Source organism: Phyllostomus hastatus, unplaced genomic scaffold (genome assembly GCF_019186645.2).
Source record: "Phyllostomus hastatus isolate PE091 unplaced genomic scaffold, TTU_PhHast_1.1 phas_scaffold_93, whole genome shotgun sequence".
Lineage (NCBI taxonomy): Eukaryota > Metazoa > Chordata > Mammalia > Chiroptera > Phyllostomidae > Phyllostomus > Phyllostomus hastatus.
The window spans coordinates 43,834,054-43,855,538 of record NW_025334042.1 but is presented as its reverse complement, the minus strand read 5'-3'; the positions used below and the strand labels follow the sequence as shown (position 1 = coordinate 43,855,538).

The window sequence follows — 21,485 nt, the reverse complement described above, 5'->3', positions numbered from 1 at the left end:
CTGTAGTTTCGGGGAGGGACCACGGGCTGCAGCATGAGATAGATAGCCCTGATTTTGTGTACTCAGAGTACCACTCACTGGCCATGTAACCTAGGGAAAATCACTTCATAGAGCTCTCTAAATCTTTTCAGTGGAGCAATGTGAGTATGAGTACATAATTTATGGATTGTCATAAGGATTAAATGAGATAATGCACCTAAGGCACTTGGCATGGTGTCTGGTGTATGGCAAAAACTTACTAAATGAAAACTCTTCTTTTTTATACAAACAACAATTTCTGTTGGTATTGGGTAGATAGAGGATACAGAACCAAGATGCCAGCTAGGAGACCTAAAATCTAAGGGTGCTGCTTCTTACAGTCCCAAAGAAGGGCTAAGGAGAGAATTATTTTATTTTTGTCCAGTGGGTCAATTGGTAATTGATGTAACCTGGGACCTCACCAAGTAGGGACATGGGAGAAAAAAAAGCAGGGTAGTCAGTGGATATGAACTAGGGGTGGATGGGTAAGTAGGATTTCCACAAACGTGTAGGAGCTGGGGTACGGAGGAGATAGTATGGATACAGGAAATGCACAGGAGCTGCACAAAAAGTTGTGGAGCATTTTCAGGGGGAAAACATCCATCCACACTGCTGGTGGGACAGGTGTATGTGAGACTGCTTGTGGGGCAGGTGTCTGTGAGAGGGAGGGTGCACAGTGAAACATGGAGAGCTGTTTGTAGTTGGTCTTAAATGCTGTGCTAGGGAATTTACTTTGTTCTCTCAGCAATATTGAACCATGTAAGGTTTTGACTGTGGGACACCACCAGGAGTTTAGATTTCAGGACGGTCACTTTATATAAACTGCATTAGTTGGTCTGAACAATAAACATGGGGCAGCAACTCCAATGCTTACCGCGACTGGACAAGACTTGTACTTGAAACACTCAGTGTATGACAGAAGGGTACAGAGGGCGAATGTCTAGTCTGAAGAGGACAACTTCAAGGCTGGGTAGTTTTTCCACCTCAGAACCTGGGCTTAATGCTCCCAGTTAATCTCATTTTTTTCAATAATCAACAGAAATCAATATTTCTGTCTTCCAGTTTTTAAATTTGGTCACTGATTTAAAATTTGAAAATACGTTCTAGTGGTCTAATAAAACACCACTGCTGGCTGGATTTTTCCTGTGGGCTGCACTGTGACCTGTGGACTAAAAGTATTGAAACCAAATGTGAGATCATTAATATTGTTGAGATGAGAGGTAAGTGGAGTAGGAGTTATGGAACTGTCAGGGAGGGGATAGGTAGAAATAAGTTCAGAGAGAATTAGCAAATGTTAGGGACAGATTTAATATGGGAAAGAGAAAATGAAAGTGGATTTTGAGCCTCAACAATAAGGCAAAGTTTAAGAGGAAAAGTGTTTTTCAAGGAGACAAGTGCAGGTTTTGGATACATTGTGTGGAATATACTGGTGCAGTCACCTGTAGAGATGGCCGGAAGGTCGTTGAAAATGCAGACCTGAAGTTCAGGTGAGCTGCGGAGGCTACACTACGAGGTTTAGGAGTCTTCTGGGTACAGATGACATTCGTAGTGATGGGGACAGTTGTGATCTCGAAGGGAAAAAGTGTAGAATATATAAAGGTTAATGACACAGCTGTGCTGAGCTTAGGAGACTGGAGAGCTATTGGTGATATAAAGAGAAAAAGAAAGCTGTGAAAAATATAAATACTTAGAGAGCATATAGAGGGACCAGAGCTATACATCATGGGGGCCTCAGGAAGAGAAAATTTTGAAGTAGGTAGAGGTAATCAGCAACTTTAAATAATGAAAACTCAAAATGGCTATGGCCTAGAAATAAGCCAACAGATTTGATAATTAGAAGTTATTGGTGCCTTATAGGAAAATAATGGGGGACAGAATTAATTACAATTTTTCTTTTGAGAAATTTGAGAAAGGAAGGAATGAGATGGTGTTATTACCAGAAGGGAAGTCAAGGTCAAACTTTTTTTTTTTAACCGAGGAGGAAACTGAGTGTGCGTGTAAAGGAGAAGGAAAAGTGAAGAGCGAGATGGAGGATGCCAGGCAGCTGCCGTAACAACATGCTATAGACTGGCTGGCATAAAGAACAGAAATGTATTTCCTCAAAGTTCTGCAGGTTGGGAGAGCTAAGATCAAGGTGCTGGCCCATCCAGTTTTTGGTGAGGGCTGTCTTCCTGCTGGCCGGCAGGTGCCTTCTCATGGTGCTCTCCTGTGGCCGAGAGAGCACGTGAGCGAGGTCTCTGGTGTTTCCTTTTACAAGAACACTAATCCTATCACATCAGAACTCTGCCCCCACAGCTCCATTTAACATTAGTTATTTCCTTATACGTCCTATCTCCAAATACAGCCATACTGAGGGCTAGGGCCTCAACTTATGAATTTTGGGGTTCACTATTTAGTCCTCAGCACAAGAGAAAGAGAAGATGATTGATAGAGCAAGGTTCTAGAGCAGCTACAAAAAGTATTGTAGAATCGTGAGCAACGGTTAGTGACAACAACACTCCTCTCTGCAGCAGAAGAGAAAGTTTATCATGAAAGTGCAGAAACACTTTTAGACAAGCAAGACCTTTTGGGAATTTGCACTAAATGGCATTGCACTTCTTTGAAATGCTGCATTTTCTGCTTCCTCAGTCTGTTGTTACCCAACTTCAGAGTTACATGATAGTTCCTTTATATATTTTGTGGAAGATTTTTAGTTTTAATGAGTAGGAAAGGTTGTATGGAGTATGTTTGCTCTATCTTAACTAGAACCAGAGCCTTTCTGTATACTTTTTAATACTTTGTTCAGTATTTTCCATTAGTTATTGGAAATAACTACATAGAGTAGTTATTGAGAACAGTACCACTTCATATACAAACATATCCAATTCAGAATCCAGCACACAGTATTTGGTATGTGGCTTAAATTCAATGAAACACCCCTGTTCTACTCTGCTTTAATAGTTTTGGTATTATTTTTATTAAAGCACAGGATCATTCTTCTTTAAAGCTTGTGTAGTTTTCCAATCCTTGACGGGAAGTATCTTCATATTCAGATAATGCTTTGAGTCTTTTTTTTTATGGTTAACAGATGTACTTTTAGTTTTCATTTGGATTGCTGCTTTGTTTTGCAGTGCTGAAACACTGTTGCTGGAGAAATGTCTTCAGAGTCAGGAAAGGACAAAGAAAGGCTGGTTCAAGCTGCCAAAACATTCTTTTTTCACATGCAAGCTTTTGCTTCCTTTACAAACACACGTACCAAATTGTTTAACAGTGGTATGAACAATTGGGTCACCTGGATGGCTGTGAAAGAAGATGGTTATATTAAGGATGTCTTTAAACACATGCTCATAATTTTTAAGTAGACACAATCTGTAGTGGATGCAGAGGATGACAAAATGCAAAAGGAACCTTTATTTTTCAGGATTGGAACAGCTCTGTGGGTGAGAAGAATGCCAATGTAAAGGAGTTGCATGAGTCAGCTAAAGAAGGATCCAGAAATGTCCATGTACCACCTACTGTCTCTTGGATGAATAGTGGTAACATCCCTGGGAATTTGGAATCTTTTCTTTCACTCTTGATGAAGCATCCCATTATGAATCTTCAATTAAGTGACTTCTATAGAAATGACACCAAAGTGCAACCAGATGCTACCACATCTGAGAAAAGCCCAACGGCAGACCCGTCCAAAACCATTATAGTAAACAATGTGAAAAAGTTGCAGGATGCATTAGAAACCGAGACTACGAAGAATATATTGAGTTAGCCACAAAGCAGTTGGAGCAAATTATCAAAACTGTGCGACCAATCTGAGAGATCCTCCAAAAAGCCCTAAAAACTGTGGAAATGAACATTTCTGGGATTAAGAAAGCCAGACTAATAGGAGTGCAACAGAAATGCTCATTTCTGTCATAAAATCAATTCAGATCCTGTGAGTTTTCATTGCACGTTCTAAGACCTTTGATGCCAGACATGTTGTCGATTGCGACATTGATGCAAAGAATAGTCACCTGGCAAACCATTTGCTTCAAGTTTTGTTCTATCAAAAAAGAAACTGCTTACAATGGTAGTTATTAAAAACAATTTATTGTTAATAAATCAAGATAATATTACATTTGAGGATGTTTCTAAATATTGTATTTCATCTTAAAGGATAACTGAAATAACTTCAAACTAATTTCCACTTAGTAACTATATTTCTAGTTACTATAGTGCAAAGTCCAGGCAAATGTAACAATTACCACTAGATAATCTGGCAGAAACAACTGTTGAGGGTTAGGAAACATATAAAATAACCCTCTGCATTTCTGTCACTCAGTTTCTGTACATCTCAGGGTCTTGACTATCATAAGCAATCACTTAGTACTTTTGATAAGATTTATCCAGAAGTAAATAAGAACAATGGATGAGAATAAAATTTTCTTACATAAATGAGGTTAGAGTAGATGATTTATTTTCATTTGTGTCCTACTGAGGTCTTGTGATTAGGAGATATTAGAGGCTGGAAAATGGAGGTGATCTAATCTTTCTCAGTGAAAACACCATATAACACTTGGAGAAGTAGGATGTTTGAGATGTGCTTGTATTGGGGAAGAAAAGTCAGACCAGTTCATTTGCCTACCACAAAGTCTTTGGCTCTCATGCACTGTAAATGTATGCTCTCAAGATTGCCGTATTTCACATGACATCCAGTAGGAACTTTGTTGAAAAGCAATTAATCACTCTAGTTTTTTATTTGAATTTTCTTTCTGAAAATGCCTAAGTTGTTTTTCTCATTTAAAATTTTAAATCTCACTTTTTCCTTTAAAAAGAGATTTTCTCTATACTCTGTTCAAAAAAGTCTGAAGCATGAGAAACAAAAAGGGAAAGAAATTACGTGTGGGCATTTGATGAAGAGGGAGGAAGAAGGTATTCTACATGTTTTTTAGCCTTCTATGCAATCACTTCCACCAAGGTAACCTCCTTAGTTACTAAAAAATAACAATAGGAAGAAAGATAGAAAGAAAAGTCCTGTAATACTTTTATAATAGCTCCCCTCCCATGCACACGTTCTATCCATAGACAATGTTTAGCACATCTTGGTATGTCTGAGAACATCCAGCTAAATAATGTCTGTTGAATTTTACCAAATCAAGAACCAGTCCACTTAGTGTAAGTCCATTTGATTCAGATCATTAGGCAATTCAGGCATAGAATCCTCATTCCCCAATCAAACCAAACTCTACCAAAATTTTCTTTTAGTAGATTGTTTTTTTTAAGTAAGAGCAAATAGAAAACCTCAGGACAAGCAGATAAGCATATTAGGACACTGTATTATAAGGATAAAATTAATAAGTGAGTCCACAGTGTTTTTGTATCTACAAAAAAAGAGATGCATGTGTTACTTTAATAAAATTATAATAGGAGATAGGTACTATGCACTCTTACAATGTAGTCTCTGTTAACACTCCATGTGAATTAATGCATATCTGAAGGTCTCTTTATCTTCAGAAGATATCTCAGCCTAACAAAGGTACAGAAATTACAGAGAATTTTTTGAAACTGGTCTTCTAAAGTTTCATCAACTTAAGCTTTGAATCATGTTAAATCTATGGTGCACTTTACAGACTCCTTGCTCTAAAAATTGAGACTACAGGCAGAGGTTGAGAGAATGCAAACCATGTACATTCCTCCTTACCTAAACCCACAAATCTACTTGATTCAAGAAAATCATTTCTGTCTCCAGAGATCAATTCAGTAAAACAGAAGCAGGCAAAGGAAGAACGAATTTATCTTTTAAAAAAACTTCATTATTCCCTTCAGGACTATAATCACATATGTCACAAGCCAGGAGGGTTTATTAAACACGATTTCAGTTGTTGATTCCATAGATTTGGGTTCAGGTCCTAGAATTCACATGTCTAACAGGTTCTTCAGGGATGCGGTCGCTGCTGATACTGGGAGCATGCTTTAAGAGTAACTGATTTAGGAGAATTTTCTTACCCAGAAGACTGACTTTTTGTGGAGATCAAATGCTTTAGTCTGGCTTTTGAGCTTAACTGAGAGGCTTCAACTTTCCGCTCCAGTCTACATTACTCCTCCACTCTGGCAGACCTGTCTGTTTTCTGACCCTGATATGCCTTGACCATCCCTCTATCTCACCTCTTTTTTCTACTCAGCTTTCTTTCCCACCAATGTGAAGCTCCTCCCCTAAGCCTCTGCTCTGATAGAAAGCTATATCCAGCCTCAGGCCAGAGGAATCTCATTTTTCTCTAAACTCCAAAAACTTATTATTTGTACTTACTTTTGGCACTAAACACTTGATACATTCTTGTCCCTACTGTTTTCCTTCCTTTCTCTCACCCCTTGATCCTGCTTCAATGTCTTAAGAGCTCACTCAAATGCTATCTCCTGTGTGAAGCTTCTCATCTTGCCTCAGTTAGAAGGACTCTCTCTTCTGGATTTTCATGAGTGGAAGACTTGATTTTCCTCTTTTTTTTGTATTTCCTTTGTGATTTATTTGTGTTCTTTTCTTAATTTTTCCCAAGAGCTCATTAATTCATGGAAGATCTGGCCTAGTATATTCAATGTTTAATCCCAAAAATGTTTTGTGCATAGTATGACTGAGTAAATGCCTTAATATGGCCCAGAAAAAAATATCCAAGATGTTGGGAGCCTATTCCTGATATATTTCATCACTGCCTCACTAACAAAAGCTTACTTCAAAGCTTTCTTGGATCCCAGATAGCCACTAACCTGCCAAAGTCCCTGTGTAGTGAACATAGAAATTATCTTTATGGAAACTCCATGCTGGCTTTATTGGGTACAGAGTCCATCGCAAGCTACGTGACAGAAGTGTCCTCGGCCCTGATATTCTCAAAGTCCCAATGTAAACAATCATAGTACTAGATGGCTGACTTCTCTACCAGGTGATTTTATACCTCTAATTTCCCACTGAGTTTCCTCTATCATGACACAGACCCTTCAGGAAGTCCTACTTGGGCTACATGAATTGATTTTCACTTTTGCTGTTTCTTATCCAAATCTCTAAGTAGCATGGACTTTCAGAATTCAAAGGTATGAAGCTACCTCTCACTTTCACTCCATTTAGCCCAATACAAGGGTCTTTGGAGATGAGGTCAGGTAACCTCCCATCACTGCACCTATATGGTGTATTCCTGGAAGAAGAGGGGGGGAACATTCCCAACTGCGAAATTCAAAGATTTATCCTTCTTTTTACCTCATTGTTTGCATATAATGGAGACTCAATATATTGTTGATATTTGCTTGTAGCTAGATGCTTTTCTTCTCTCATATCTTTGACTTTATCTTCACACACATCCACACGCTTTCCTTTTTAAAAAATTCTTGTTCAATTACAGTTGTCCCAATATTTCTCCTGTTGCTGTCTCCTGCCCCCTCAGTCAATCCCCATCTTGTTGTGTATTACATGGGTCCTCTATACATGTTCTTAAAAATGTGAATTAATGATGAATACTTAAAATCCAATTTTCATTAAGTTCTATATAAATTAACATATGAGTTTAAATTTTATTTTTTGTAATTTAGAAATATTTATGCAACACCCCATTGCCAGCAGTGATAGTGATTTCACTAACATCTTTCCTTTGTATTTCTTAAGTTTCCACCCATCTGAGGCCACACTAATTTGGTCTTGAATACTAATAAAAATCTCTGAAGAACATTCCCTCCTTAATTATGTCTCTGGGTCTCAAAGTTTTTCCATTTGATGAAGAAGTGGTCCTTTGCTTTCTAACTCAAGATTTGATTTGTTCTTATTTAGGATTACTAAATAAAAATTAATGGTGTGTCCTTACATTCATCATAACTCCCCCAACTGCTTGAGATAAAAAGTTTAATTCAAATTATTTAAGCAAAAATATAATCTATTGATTCATGTAATTAAAAAGCCCACAGTGTCCAGTTTCAGACACAGTTGGATATAGGGGCTCATACACTTGCATGTGGACCTAGTTTTTTTTTCTTTTCTTAACTCTCCCTTTACTGTGTTAACTCCATTCTCAGGGAGATAAGGTCTCCCCTCTTGGGGACATGATAGCTGCTAGCAGCTCTGGGCTCATATTCTGTTTTTGGTCATCTCCATTAAAAAAAATGCCCCACCCCAATCCTAATCCCAGTGCCAAAATAATACCCTGAATTTATCTCACAGACTCTGATTGGGTTATTTTCTACTCTAGCATGGATCTCTGTGTCCATGGAGAAGAAACATACTGAGTTACAGGCCCACTCACAGACAATGGGCTAAGCCTGCTGTGCATCAATTGATTATGGGGGAGGGGTGATTCCACAAGGATATTCAGGGTGTCCTGTCTGAAATAAAGCAAACGGGTTCAGGAAAATCAAAATGGCAAGGTTCCTTTACACTCCACTTTCAGAAGAGATGATGACATTGATGAAAACGGAGAGAACAACAGTAACTGCAGGAGCAGGGGTGTACTTTTTGCTGGAAGCTGTAAAAACAAACAAAGATGTTTTAGGTAGCAGAGATTTAAAAGAATCTGTGTAATTTCTATTTTGATTCATTTTTTTAACTTAGAAAATTTCTAATAAAACTATTTGAAGTTAGCAGCTTGAAAAAAGTATTCTCAGGTATGTCTAACTAACAGAACTCAGCTTGCACATTTTGCAGATGATGAAACAGGCACCAGGAAAGTAAGAGACTTATTTTAGGTCACCTGACTCGTTGGTGGTAGAGATCTCCTGATTTTCAATCTTCATTATTATCATCAACATGATCACTATCACTGATATCCCACCTTAATTATCATTATCTTCATCACCATGATCAAAGCTAGCATTGATTAAGTAATTTATTCTGTGCTAGAGTCTGTTTTGAGCACTTGCTATAAATTAACTCATTTAATCCTCACAACAAACCTATGAAGTAGTTATTCTCATTATCCTCATTTTTTAGTTAATAAAACTGACACAGAGATGTGAAGAAATTTGTCAAACATCATACGCCTACTAAGTAGTGTAGGCAACATTCAAACTCAAGCAGTCTGGCTCAGCTCTATATTTTTAACCACTGCATTTCCTTCTCCATACATTGCATGTCCTCATAGAATTTTTTTATTGTAATGTGGGCAGAAAGTGTTCACACTTCTGTTTGGTGTGTGTGTCTGTGTACTGCCTACATAGATATGCTCTTCACAGGAAGCAGGGAAAAGTTAGCAGCTGGTTAGGTGTGGCTGATGAAAGCAAAACTTGAATACAGAATAATTATTGTCCGAGAGTACAATAGGATGAGAACATAGAATGAGATGGAAACCTTTTAAAATGGTCTAAATTAAGAGTGAAATCACTTCCACCAGATTTCACTGGTTATTAAGGTGGAAAAGATGTTTGAGGCAGAAAAACATCCAACTCAGTTATTGCCTTAATATTTAACTATATTGTTTGATAGAATGACCAGATGATGGAGAAATATTTTCCCATACTTTTGTATGATATATACAATATGTATTGAGTTTCCTGGAATTTTTATTTGGAAGTATATATATACCAGCAGTAATTTTCAAACCTCTAATTTTTAATAAGAGTAGGCAAGGAAAGTTACATACATACATATTTCTAATATTTTGCCAAAGTTTGTGTTAAAATTGTATTATCTGAACTCTCACAGGGACCTAGGAACCATTAATACTTCATTAGCAGGTCATTATTGAAGGATTCTCAAACATTTTTGTTTTGTTTTCTCTTCCCTGAGGCTAGAGATCACAATAACCCCCAACCTCCTACCTTTCTCAACTCTTTAATGGGATGTGATTCTACTGAGGAGTTATCAGAAAATATTGATAGTGAAACAACATAGCAGAGAAAGATTATGGTTTTTGGACGTGATTAGCTTTGGCGTTGAAGCTCTGCCCCTAGCTGTCTGGACCATGTTAGTGACTTTCAGGGAGCCTCAGTTTTCTGATCTGTCAAATGACAGCATCTTAAGCTTTTTGTAAATGCTATGATCACTGTCACTATACTTTCTGTCACTGCTATTATGATGATGCTCAAACAAGAGACAAACATATAAACATTACTGTGCTGTGATCACACTCATCCTTCAAAAGCACCTCCTAAGCCTTGTTTTGTAATAACTAGGATGTTAAAAATGTCATATGTTAATTTTATTTTCTCAGGTTACAGTAACTTTTCTAACTCTCTTGTTACTTTTTCTTTACCTTTCTTATGGTCATTATCATTGCTACTGATTATTTTTTTAAACACAGACAATATATTTAGAAGGATAAATAAAAAAACATCTGAATTATATTAGTTATGATTTATAAAGTCATTTGAGAATACCTCATGTTACTTTTACTTTTGTACTTTTCTTTTAGACTATCTATTTAATACTTTTTATTTCCTCTGTACTCTAGTACAATATTTTTCAAATTGGAGATTGTGATCCATTAATGGTTTGTCACATCAGTTTTGTAGGCCATGACCATCATTCTCTAATAATGTAATAGGTTAGAATAAAAAACTCTAGAATTACACAGCACATGTAATAAACTATTGCTTTGTTACATGTGCTTTTATATATTTATGTCATGCAAAGTGAGTTATAATGTAAATAGTCTCAGTCACAGAAGATTGAAAGTAATGGTAGGTTCTCAGTAACATTTATGAATGGACAAATAAATCTCCTAAAAGCAATTTATAGAGAAAATTGTTCTGGACTTTTTGTTCAAAAACATGGGAAAGAGTCCTACTGTTGTCATGTACAAACCGTTTGGAAAATCTCACACAGATCATTTGACCTCTCTAAACCTCATATTCACATTAGCACAGCGGGGTCAATAACCCAATATCCAGGGTGATCGTAAGACTTAAACGCATAATGTGTATGAAAGTCTTTTGTGAACTAATTGCTACCCAACTATAATTCTATTGGTGTACTATAATCTAATTTTAGTCATATCTGCCTTAGGGTATACAGCCTGGGGAGAAATATATAATTATTATATCTTTTATTTCCTGAAGTCTGAATTTGTGAATTATATCAATGATTCAGAAAGAAATAGTCAAGCTCTTGAAAAAAAGCAAAAAAGCTAAAACTGACATGCAGCGTGTCTAGTTAATCTATTATGCAGAGACAAATGCTGTCTGTAGCCTCTTTCTGTCAAAGCACAGAGAGCAATAAGCACTAATCTTTTAGGATGTTATCTAGGAAAAAGTTGGCACTCAAAAACCATAAGCATTATTTCTTGTCTTTTTTTTGTTCTTATTCTTACTGTTGATATTACTGGAGCACACATTTGCACCATCAAACTATTATTCTGCTTCCATGTACAAAGTACTTTCCAGGAGTTTTTCAGTTGTGTTTGAGAGGGTGGATACTGCTTGCTATCACAACATCCCCTCTAGACAAGTATTGCCCCCATTTCATAAATGAAGGAACAGGTTCAGAGGTTGTTATTTACACAAAAGGCCACATAACTAACATATGCCCAGATCTTACTGGCTTGGCGTCTATCTATTCTCTTTCTACTGTGCCCTGTGGCCTCCTAGATTCATTCCATTACATGCTCATTCTTTCTTCCACTTTCTGAGACAGACACTCCATTTAGAGGTGAATGTGATGCCACAGATAGGGAAAACTAATGTGAGAAAAATTGAAGCCCAGCCCTGGCTGCTGTGGCTCAGTGGACTGAGCTTTAGGCTACAAACTGAAAGGTCACTGGTTCGATTACCAGTCAGGGCACATGCCTGGGTTGCAGGCCAAGTTCCCAGCTGGGGTCATACAAGAGGCAACCAATGGATGTTTCTTTCCCTCTCTCCTTCACTTCCCCTCTCTATAAATAAGTAAAATCCTTTAAAAAAAAGAAATTGAAGCTCAGAATAAAATGGAACAGGAAGTTAATAAAGTAAACAATAATAATGGTAATAGTAGCTAAAAAGTTCTGAGTACTTACTTACATGGGCCAGATACTGTTCTAAGTGCTTTTACCTTCCAGAATCTTATAAGGTAGGTTTTATTTAAAAACTATTTCTATTTTACTTAAAAAAAACAGGCACAGAGAGACGAAGCCATTTGCTCATGTTTTCACTGCTAATGGCAAGGTTAACATGTAAAGGCTCAGTACAAACAATTGACTACATTTTTTTCTAGAAACATGCTTAGGAATTTTGATTATGTTAAACATTTTAACAAATAAATCCTTCTTCTTTGTGAATTCAATGATACAAAACAGAGCATGTATTTGTGTGTGTACAGATTTTTGGCACAGATTATTTTGCCGAACAAACAACATTTAAGGGCAAATAACTAACATAACATACTTTGAGTCGAATTTCCCTGAGCCTGAAAACATCTGTTTCTATGGTAACCAGTATAGGTCATGTGAGGGTGGAGAGAAGAATTAGAAGGGAAAACTGTTAGTTTAGAATGTCTTATAAACAATTTTTCTTTTACTAATTCACTCCCTTAAACACAGGGTCCAGGACAAATAATGCTCCTTTTTAATGCAAAATCTTTTATTACAAAATCATAAGCGTGTAATTCTGTAACATAACAATATCACACTCAAGCACACCATATGGTATTTTAGGTGAAATGTCCAAATTGCTGTCCATCTCGTGTGAGACATTCACATACCCTACCAACCACACTCAGGCAAGCCTTATGTCTGCCGGACCCTGTATATCATGCTATTAACTTGACTTCTCAACTCTCTGAAGGTGACAAATTCCTGAGAAGTCTTTGAACTTGAGGACTGAAATTGCAAGTTAACAAAACCAACTTTGAAATAAATTGAAGGGCTGGAATGCTCTTTAATCTATTGTCTCTTCTCTGGGAGAATTACAGTATCTTGGCTGGCCAGTTTTTAACAGCGTTTATGTTGGCTTTCAAATATCATGCCTACTACATTAAGAGGGAATGGGAGAGGAAACATAAGTCACTGGCTCATAGGGACTTTCTGGGGCATAGAATAGCTTATGGCTTCTGCTAGTAAAAAATGGAAAGGAAACAGTCTACTGAGAAGATTGTACTTTCATGAGAAATTGGATATCAGTACTCCAGAGCACCCTCTGTGAATTCCCTAAGCTAAGGTGAATTGTGTAATCCAGGTGACTGGGAGAAGTGAAGTGGGCAGTAGTAGTTATACAGAAAATCATGTCTGATGAGGAGACTGAAGGGGAGCAGAATACATCATCCCAAATAGGCCTCTTTGGCATAATGACTATTTTGAGCTGAAAGCTATCAAGGCCCAGCAGACTCAAGAAAAACCTTTTACCTCCCCCTTAACTGCCTAAAAGAATTTAAAAAAGGGTCTTGTACCAAGAAGAGAGCTACTACCAGAGTTAACTTTTTGTATTAGAGAGACAAACCTGAATTGCTGGGCAAACATACTTGTCTACCAAACATACTTGTCTACCAAACATTTACCCTTCTCATCTTCCTATAAATCATCTTCCTCCTCCTTAAAGCCTCAGATCCCTGTCCCTTTCCTTAGCTCAGGAACATTATAAGCTTTACTCATCTGGCTATCTTTGAATCCCATATCTTTATGGGGCTCCTGTATGTATAAAATTATTATTTTTCTTGTTAATCTGTCTTTTCATGACAATGAGGAGTCTCAGTGAGGAACATAGAAGGGCAGAGGAAAAATTACTTTTTCCCCTACTGTACATTGATCTTAGTTCCTCCCAGTGACGGACTCTCAGATAAGAAAATACATCACTGCCCTCTTCCCATTGTTCATGTATATGTCAATCTAATACTGCTTCGTTGAGTTTGGATAGAATATTATTTATCAGTTAACAGAAATGACTTAAAGAAAGTTTCAGACATAGCTTACTTATTGAGAAAAAAACAGTGCAGTTAATAGCTGAAGGTATTCTGAAGCCAATCAAAAATGTTTTAAAAAAATTAGTAGAGCTAGGTGAATATTTGTACTGTCCATTCCAAGTCTATAGTCTTTTTGTCCTCAGCTAAAGTGACTGTGCTAACAACAAACCAATGGCAGATGAGGCTTAGGTAAGGTTTCTGCAACTTTCAGTCAGAGCTGAGTCAACAGACAAATGTTGTCTTTGCAGCTTAAGATTGTCCTTTCTGTCTTAGACTCTCCCAGATAGTTTTAGAACTGTGCTGGCTGGGAAGACACTCCAATTCCAGAGTTTGGTCTATGGTACGATGTCTTCGAACAACATAAAACTTTCTAAGACCAGTGGTATTTTTATTCTGCCATTTACAGTCTCTTTTCCCCAAGGTTACCCTGTTGGGAACAGCCCTGACTGGTATCAGAAGCTGAAACCCCCACCTAGGCTAAGGCTAAGGGAACGCCCTTGGAACTGTAAGCCAGCAAGGAGACAAAAGCTTATCTTCCTGGCAGGAATGCTGCTTCTGCTGCTTTATTTATGACTGAACCCCAAAAAGCTTGGTCGGTTAGTCAAAGACGGGTAAGATTCCCCACGGGGGGAACGACCAAAGACAGGCACGATCACTTTGGGAGGCCCCCCAAAAGAAGGACTTGGGGGGCTGCAGCAAAAGGGGGTGATGGACCCTCGCTCCTCGGCTTTGACATAGCCTGAGTTCTCAGCGTCTGGGAAAAAAACCTCCTTGTCTCCCAGTTGCCTTAGTTCCCTTGTTCCACCTAAGCCTGAAACAATGACAGGGTGGTGCAGCTCTGTACTGAGAAGTGCGGATTCCCGGGGTGATCAGGCCTAAGAAAGAACATGTAAATTACTGTGAAACCTTCTTTGTTTAGAATGCTCTCAGTTGAATGAGAAGGGTCTTAGGAGGAAGTTATTTTGTTCCTCAGTCTTACAGCTCTTTGACCCCCAACTCAATAGACCGGCAGAGTTCTTTGTTTTCTATGGTTACCTGAATTATTATGCAGAATGAGCCCAATAAAAGCAGGTATGGACTGTAAATCGGTGCGCTCCTCACTAGAAGGGGTGGCCATTTCGTCCCTACTTCTCCACAGAAACTAGTTTGTTTCTGTGCATGTTTTTTCTCGCGTGTTTATCGTTGAGCCATCCACAGCGTTCCGTGATCACTGCTGGCCGGTGACCCACGCGCAACATTACCCAAGCTTCTAATTGGCAAATTTCTAACAAAAAGATAGATATGGTAAACCACATTGCAAGAGGTCACATTTCAAGTCATTTACATTATGGCTACAGCCCCATAGTCTTAAACTAGGGGTTGAACTTTCTAGAACAGTTTCTTTTTCTAGAAAATAGTGAACTGTTTTTAAATTGAGTTATAGGGTCATCTGACCCAAGGCACAGCTCACTCAGAGGCATGAAAGAGAATGCTTTATTTATTAACTCACTTATTCAACAACTATGTGCTAGGGGACTAAAGTTAATAGTAGTTAATACTTATTTATCATTTATTATATGCTAGAGAGCGTAGGAATAATTTAGCATTTTATTTTATCTTCACAAGAGCTGTGTAGGGTTCTATTATGATGCTCATTATACAGATGAAGAAACTTAGAGGTTAAGCAACTTGACTGAGAACACAGCCAGAAAGTGATACAGGCTGCATATGAACACAGAAGGGGCAGATCTGGGATCAAACTGCCTGGATTCCATGCCAAACTCTGAAATAGTGCATAGTCAAGTTACTGCCCACAAAGAACTTGCAGAGCAACACAAGATTATTGATTCCTTTAAGCATGATTCATAATTTCAAATATCCAATCAAGACCAACCAAGCTTCCAGAACCTTGTAATTTGCATGGCTTACCTCAGCTAAGCCTTAACTCAACACCAAGGTAAAGTTGTGTTTGAGTAGTTTTACCACAAGAAAGCAAAGATCATTAGTTTGGGTGGGAGGGTGTTGAAATATTTTCCTTTGAGACTTCAGAGTGGCAGAACATGGGTAGTAGTTTCTATTACACATTCCTCTCCCTCAGTTTTTGCTCCTTGACATCAGTGCTCTATGATTTTTCACTTAATATATTTTACTCTTCTAGTTGACCTAGTAGAACAGTTACTTGTCTCAAATTCATGATGAAAATTGAAGCAACAGTATCTTAGTCAGGTGCAGTTCCAAAGAATCCTGGAACCTGGCTATGAATGTTCTCATTATCAAAACCCCAGTTTTCTTGAGATTCTACTCTAAGTTGTTCATTGTCCTCTACAAACACTAATCTGTTGGATCTGTGGGGCAGGTACACGTTTCACTTGAATTGTTCTTGCCACACTGGCAAGGAGAGAAGGACGAGGATAAAAGGTGTGGTAGGCCACCTTTCCCTTGGTCTAGGGCCAGAGTGAGTGGGCCCTAGACGTCGGTGTGGATGCCAGTTTAAGGCTCTTTGCAACACTACAGCTCTGAAAGTTGAGAAATGCTGGTAGCCTGTATTATGAACAGCAGCAATAATGATGGAGCAGAGGATATTTCAAAGGTAGACCCTCCCACCCCAAGTAATGATCTTTGTAGCTGGGTTGAGAGTAAACAACTATACTTATGGATAAGGACATTCCCCCTCCCTCTGAATCAAATGGGGTACAGAGTTTGCTACAGAACTATTGCCTTGTGAAATGACTGTGGCTGGCAACATACAGGGATAAAAAGAGCTTTTCAATTTTTAAAATATTGTGATATCTCTAATTTCTCCTGCTTCAGTTAATTTTCCATGATATCATCAGAGTTCTTGCAAAAATATTGATTTAACTGATGCTCCTCCTTTCCTTAACAATTTCTAGTGACTTCTTATTGTGCACATACACCACGAAGTTCACAAGTCCTGAGCATGGAATGCATGAGTTTTTATAGTGGAGCCCCATCAGAAACCTCCAGACCTGCCCACTCTCCAACTCTTTTTCTAGTCCTAGCCCCTGCCTGCGTCCTGCACACCCTACACTGCGGCCATCAGAATTCTGGAGAGTCCTCGAGTCACTAGGCTATCTGAAATTTCTGTGATTCAGCACACTGTTCCCTGCTTGAGATGACTTTTCCTCTCTTCTCTCGCTAAAAACCCCATTCCTACTTCAAGTCCCATGTGGTCCTCTACCCTGAAGTCTTCCTTACTTTCCCCAGAGAGGATGAGTAGCTTCCTACACTGAGCAGCCACAACCATTGCTTAAACATTAGGTGTGTTACTTTGTACTTTTGTGTGTAGATATTTGTTCATATTTCTATTTTTCATTAGACTGAAAATCCTTCTAGGATGGTAGTTTTGCTTTATTCCTTTTATTTTGCCTGGGGCCTCCTATGCCAGCTCCTCGAACAAAGAAGATGCTTAATAGATAAGAGTGAATGAATGAATCATGCCTCCTGATTACCTTTAGCACTCCTTACTCATGAAATGACCATAACAAAAAAAATGAGTTTGAGGGAGAAGGTAGAGATGCTATATTTTATGCACAATTGTTTACAAGATTTACTTTCTCATCTAGAATAGCTAGTATATTATGCATTTGTAGAAATACATTTTTCTGGAGGTAGGAAAGGAGAAAGAAGAGAGGGAAACCAAGAAATAAGGCAGTTTTCCCCATTAACCTATCAGTTCCACCATTATTGAAGGCCACTTTCTATGTTTTTGGCCTTTTCCCCCTAAACCCACTCAGAAAAATACATTTTATAAAAGAATAATGGTCTTTGATCCTGATAAGAGTGAATTCATACCTTTTAGCAGCTGACAGTTATATGTGCTCAGATTTCCAGTTGACCTCAATTGTAACCAGTTTCCTCTCGGGTGGTAGCTCATGTTTACAACTTCAAACAACTCATAGGGAGGGACCAGGACCTCCTCCTTGAGAGAGAAGTCTTGTATAGGTGCACCCAGGCAGGTAAATATGGTAAATAGAGTTTGGTTTCCAAACTTCTGTGCCTCTTTTCTTAAGAGGGAGGTGGAGAGGAATTGGCCAAATCGAAGGATGGCACCTACGTAAGCTTCCAAGTAGAAATCAGCCTCGTGATACACCTCATAACACAGAGAGTCATTCTTCATTATAATCCTTTCCCTCAGCAGCTGGATCGCTGAGGTCAGATAGTAGTGTAGATACTTGAAATGGAATGAATGTTTATACTGCCATGGAGTCCTGCCAGCGCTGGCCATGGCTCTGGTGAAGTCAGAGCGAACATTGTTGTTCAATGTGTAAACCAAAATGACCACAGCGTGCGTGATAGTCATGTTCTCAGGGAGGGCTTTATCTCGGCCCAGCCAGGTTAGGTGAGCATTATGCCAGACCCTGGAATAATTCCTTCGGCCTTTTAGTTCTTTCTTGAAATAATCCCCTTGACTTAGCTCCTCTATGACCTGTTGGCTGCAGCCTTGGTATTGGTCATCAAAGGAATTTGGTGCCAAGTCAAAGTTGATTTTAATAGCAGCCTATAAGAAAAAGAATATTGATTATAATTTTTTTCAAATCAGATGGTAAATTTGAATGCAGATTTTCTGTGCTTTATGAGACCATCTCCTCAAGAACAGCCTTTGCTGAAGTAAATTTCACTCATAATCATTCCACTACTCTGTCCTTCTTGTATCAATGACCTGTGTTAGAGGTGGAGTTTGATTTGATAAATAGTACTGAAAGCTCAGAAATGCTCATCGCCCCAGAGAGGAACTGACCATTTTTGTATCACCAAACTCACATTTTTTTTTTTGCATATTGGGTATGTTGAAGAGAATGATTAATAACCTTGAAGTTTTGTTTTATTTTCTATTTCCTCTATTAACCCCCTTCATATTTTCTCATGGGTGTTTTAAGGACTCTTTTAAAAATACCTGAAAGCTATATTGAGCCTTTGAACTTTAAGAAAAGACTTAAGTGATGAATGATGTTGGGTGCTTCAAAGGCATCCCCAGTGAGTAATAGCCCTCTCTTCTGTTCAGGCTCTAAAAAAATTGAAAATAAAAAAGAGCAAAGATGAGGGCTAAAATATCATTTTTATTAGTGAATTATGCCATGTTGGGGCACACATCTTTAGGTCTGATGGCGAGTGGGCTTGTTGGGAATAAACTTCAGAATGAGGCAGCCTTGCCCACTCAGCTCCCGGCGGTAGTGACTTGCAGCCCACCCAGCTAAGATTCTTGTCATGGAGGAACACAGACCTCCCAGCCTTTGCCATTGGGCTAGCTCCCAGGAAGTAGAAAAGCAGAGTTAAACTCAGTATACCCAGTTATTCTTCCTTATGCTACCAATCAGGTAAATTTGCCCACCTCCAGGGTGGAAGAGTATGCAAAGGTTTAGATAGTGGTTGGGACTGTGTCCAGAAAAGTCACTTTTCTTGGAAATCAGGAGTGGGAAAAACACATTGTCTAATGGGCAACCAATTGAATATTACTTACGGATACCTAGTGCGTATTAAACTAAAGGTAGAGTCTGAACACAAGTTCACTAAGGACCATCAGTCCATCACGCACAGCCATATTTCAATGACCTAAATCCCAAGATGTTTCCTGCTTGACAAAAAATAATAATACTTTTCTAATAAGCAGTACTCATTAAGTAATATATTAAAAGATAAATTTCCATCCAGTCAATGTCAAAGATGTTGAGGCTGAAATGAAAATAAAAATACCATTTGGTATTTATACTGTTATTTATGTTCAATCATCTGGTTGTGTGTGAATTAGAACACATTTTTAAGACTGCTTAAATAATCTTAACCAATAACTTTTTACAGCAAGTTTACCAGTAAATCTAGAGAATCTATTTAAGCCGAAATAATACAAAATCAGTAATATCACATTTTGTCAAATCTTATTATGATAAACTAAAACTTTACTATATTACTAATCTCAAATATGTAGTCTATTATCTTTCAACATTAGGTTACTTTCCCTTATGTGGAACTATAAATTATAATACTTCTTTTGAGTTGATTCATATGATACAGTCTAAAGCCAAATAGACTTGGTTAATTTTGCATTGTCCCACAAAACAGTGTTTTACTTACATTTTGTGGAGAATCCAGAAAATAATGCCATGCCACAGCTTCCATTATGTCAAATTTACAAACCGTAAAGAATTCCACAGTTGTAAATAATTGTTTTTCATACTCTTCACTAGCATAACTAGGATGTCTGAATGAAATTAGATCCCAAGTGCCTAAATGTTATTGAAAGGTTGTCACCAGGGGAAGGTGTATTGGAACTTCAGTCATCTAGCACTCACCTCTTCAATCACGCCCTACCTGGGAACTCACCGTGGGTCTCTGCAGGCCAGCCAACAGCAGCAGGAGAGGAAGCTGCGCTCCAAGTAGCCTGGTTCCCATCACAGGAGCTGTAGTTGTTGGAAGAAGGACCTTCTTGCATCTGTTGGTCAATGGATAGCATTTGCTGGTGTTAAATGTACTTAGCTCTTGCAACTTCATCCTGAAGTGAGCTCTCACAGTTCTCCTGTGGGCTTTTCTATGTGTGGGTCTCAATAAGAATCTTCCTTGCTAATGTCATGTCAAGACTTCTGTTGACTACCACCAACTTCACTGCAAAGCTGAAATCTCTGAAATAGCCAGACGTGTGCACCAAACAAGGCATTCTAAAGTGAACTGAAGTTAGTTTCCAATTAAAAAAAATCCCTAATCTGTATGTGGAGGAATTCCAAGTCCTGTTTAGGGTCAGGCTCAGTCACTCAGCCTCAAATTAGGAAGGCGGGAGGCGACACACACTGCACAGTGTTGGAGCCAAGTGGTATTATCTTGAGCGGCAGGCTCTCACTGCGAGTGTTGTGATTAGCTCGTGTGTATTGTTGGGAAGATGCCACCTCAACATGGGCCTATGTCAGCCCCATCTGGTGCTGCTGATAGGGCCTGGCCAGAAGGGGCTTTCATAATGCAGAGAACCTTTTAGGACCAAAAAAAGCTGTCTTTGCTGCTTTTCTGCCGAATCTTTGAAACTCTCCAAACCAGAAATTATACCTGTTAGGGTCTTAGCTCTTCCCATCAGGGAAGACAGGATCCTCCATCCATACTACTTCAGTTTGCAGTGAACCCTAATGACTGCTGTCAGAAGAGAGCCTCTGAACAGCTAACATCAATCAAAAGCAGGCTGCAGTGGCAAGTTAACCCAGCCCTGGTGTTCTAATAAACACTCCCTCATAGACACTGCCCTTTGCAGTCTGAACATCCTTCCTCTGTTCCCAGTCCTTGTTTTTCTTGAAAATCATTCCCAGGCACAGCTCCTGATTCATTATTTTACTGCAAAGGGAGACTGAATCCTGTTCTTGGTAATACCGGTACTTTTTAAAGCACTTTAAAATATTTTTAAAAAACACTTTATTTGTTTTTAGAGAGAGGGGAAGGGAAAGAGAAAGAGAGGGAGAGAAATCTTAGCAGGCTGGCACTTAGTCCTTTGAGCACCAGTTAGGACTAAAATATTTTTTTAAGTTATTTTTTAAAGATTTTAGTTTTTTATTTTAGAGAGGGAAGGGAGGGAGAAAGAGAGAGAGGGAGAAACATCAATGTGCGGTTGCTGGGGGCTGTGGTCTGCAACCCAGGCATGTGTTCTGACTGGGAATTGAACTTTCGATGCTTTGGTTCTCAGCCCATGCTCAATCCACTGAGCTACGCC

General features: G+C 38.5%; 2 protein-coding genes across 4 annotated transcripts; one reads left to right on the top strand and one right to left on the bottom strand.

The window, feature by feature from the left end:
* The first annotated feature begins 1,401 nt into the window (after positions 1–1,401).
* On the top strand, positions 1,402–3,909 carry CUNH12orf60 (chromosome unknown C12orf60 homolog). Its single transcript, XM_045830131.1, is given in 4 exon segments — positions 1,402–1,505; positions 3,129–3,423; positions 3,426–3,746; positions 3,749–3,909. Coding segments are annotated over 3 exon segments (753 nt in total). The 5' UTR covers positions 1,402–1,505; positions 3,129–3,152.
* Positions 3,910–4,092: 183 nt separating this feature from the next.
* Positions 4,093–20,947, bottom strand: ART4 (ADP-ribosyltransferase 4 (inactive) (Dombrock blood group)). Of its 3 annotated transcripts, XM_045829530.1 has the most exons (4): positions 20,834–20,947; positions 20,111–20,231; positions 17,597–18,302; positions 4,093–8,465 (listed from the first exon to the last, which is right to left on the bottom strand). In XM_045829530.1, exons 2-4 carry the CDS (start codon positions 20,189–20,191, stop codon positions 8,374–8,376), a joined length of 879 nt encoding a protein of 292 aa, XP_045685486.1. In that variant the 5' UTR covers positions 20,192–20,231; positions 20,834–20,947; the 3' UTR covers positions 4,093–8,373. The 3 variants fall into 3 exon arrangements, with proteins under 3 accessions (XP_045685486.1, XP_045685484.1, XP_045685485.1); XM_045829528.1 differs by lacking the exon at positions 20,834–20,947 and having other exon boundaries at positions 20,111–20,404; XM_045829529.1 differs by lacking the exon at positions 20,834–20,947 and having other exon boundaries at positions 20,123–20,404.
* Between the last annotated feature and the right edge of the window lie 538 nt (positions 20,948–21,485).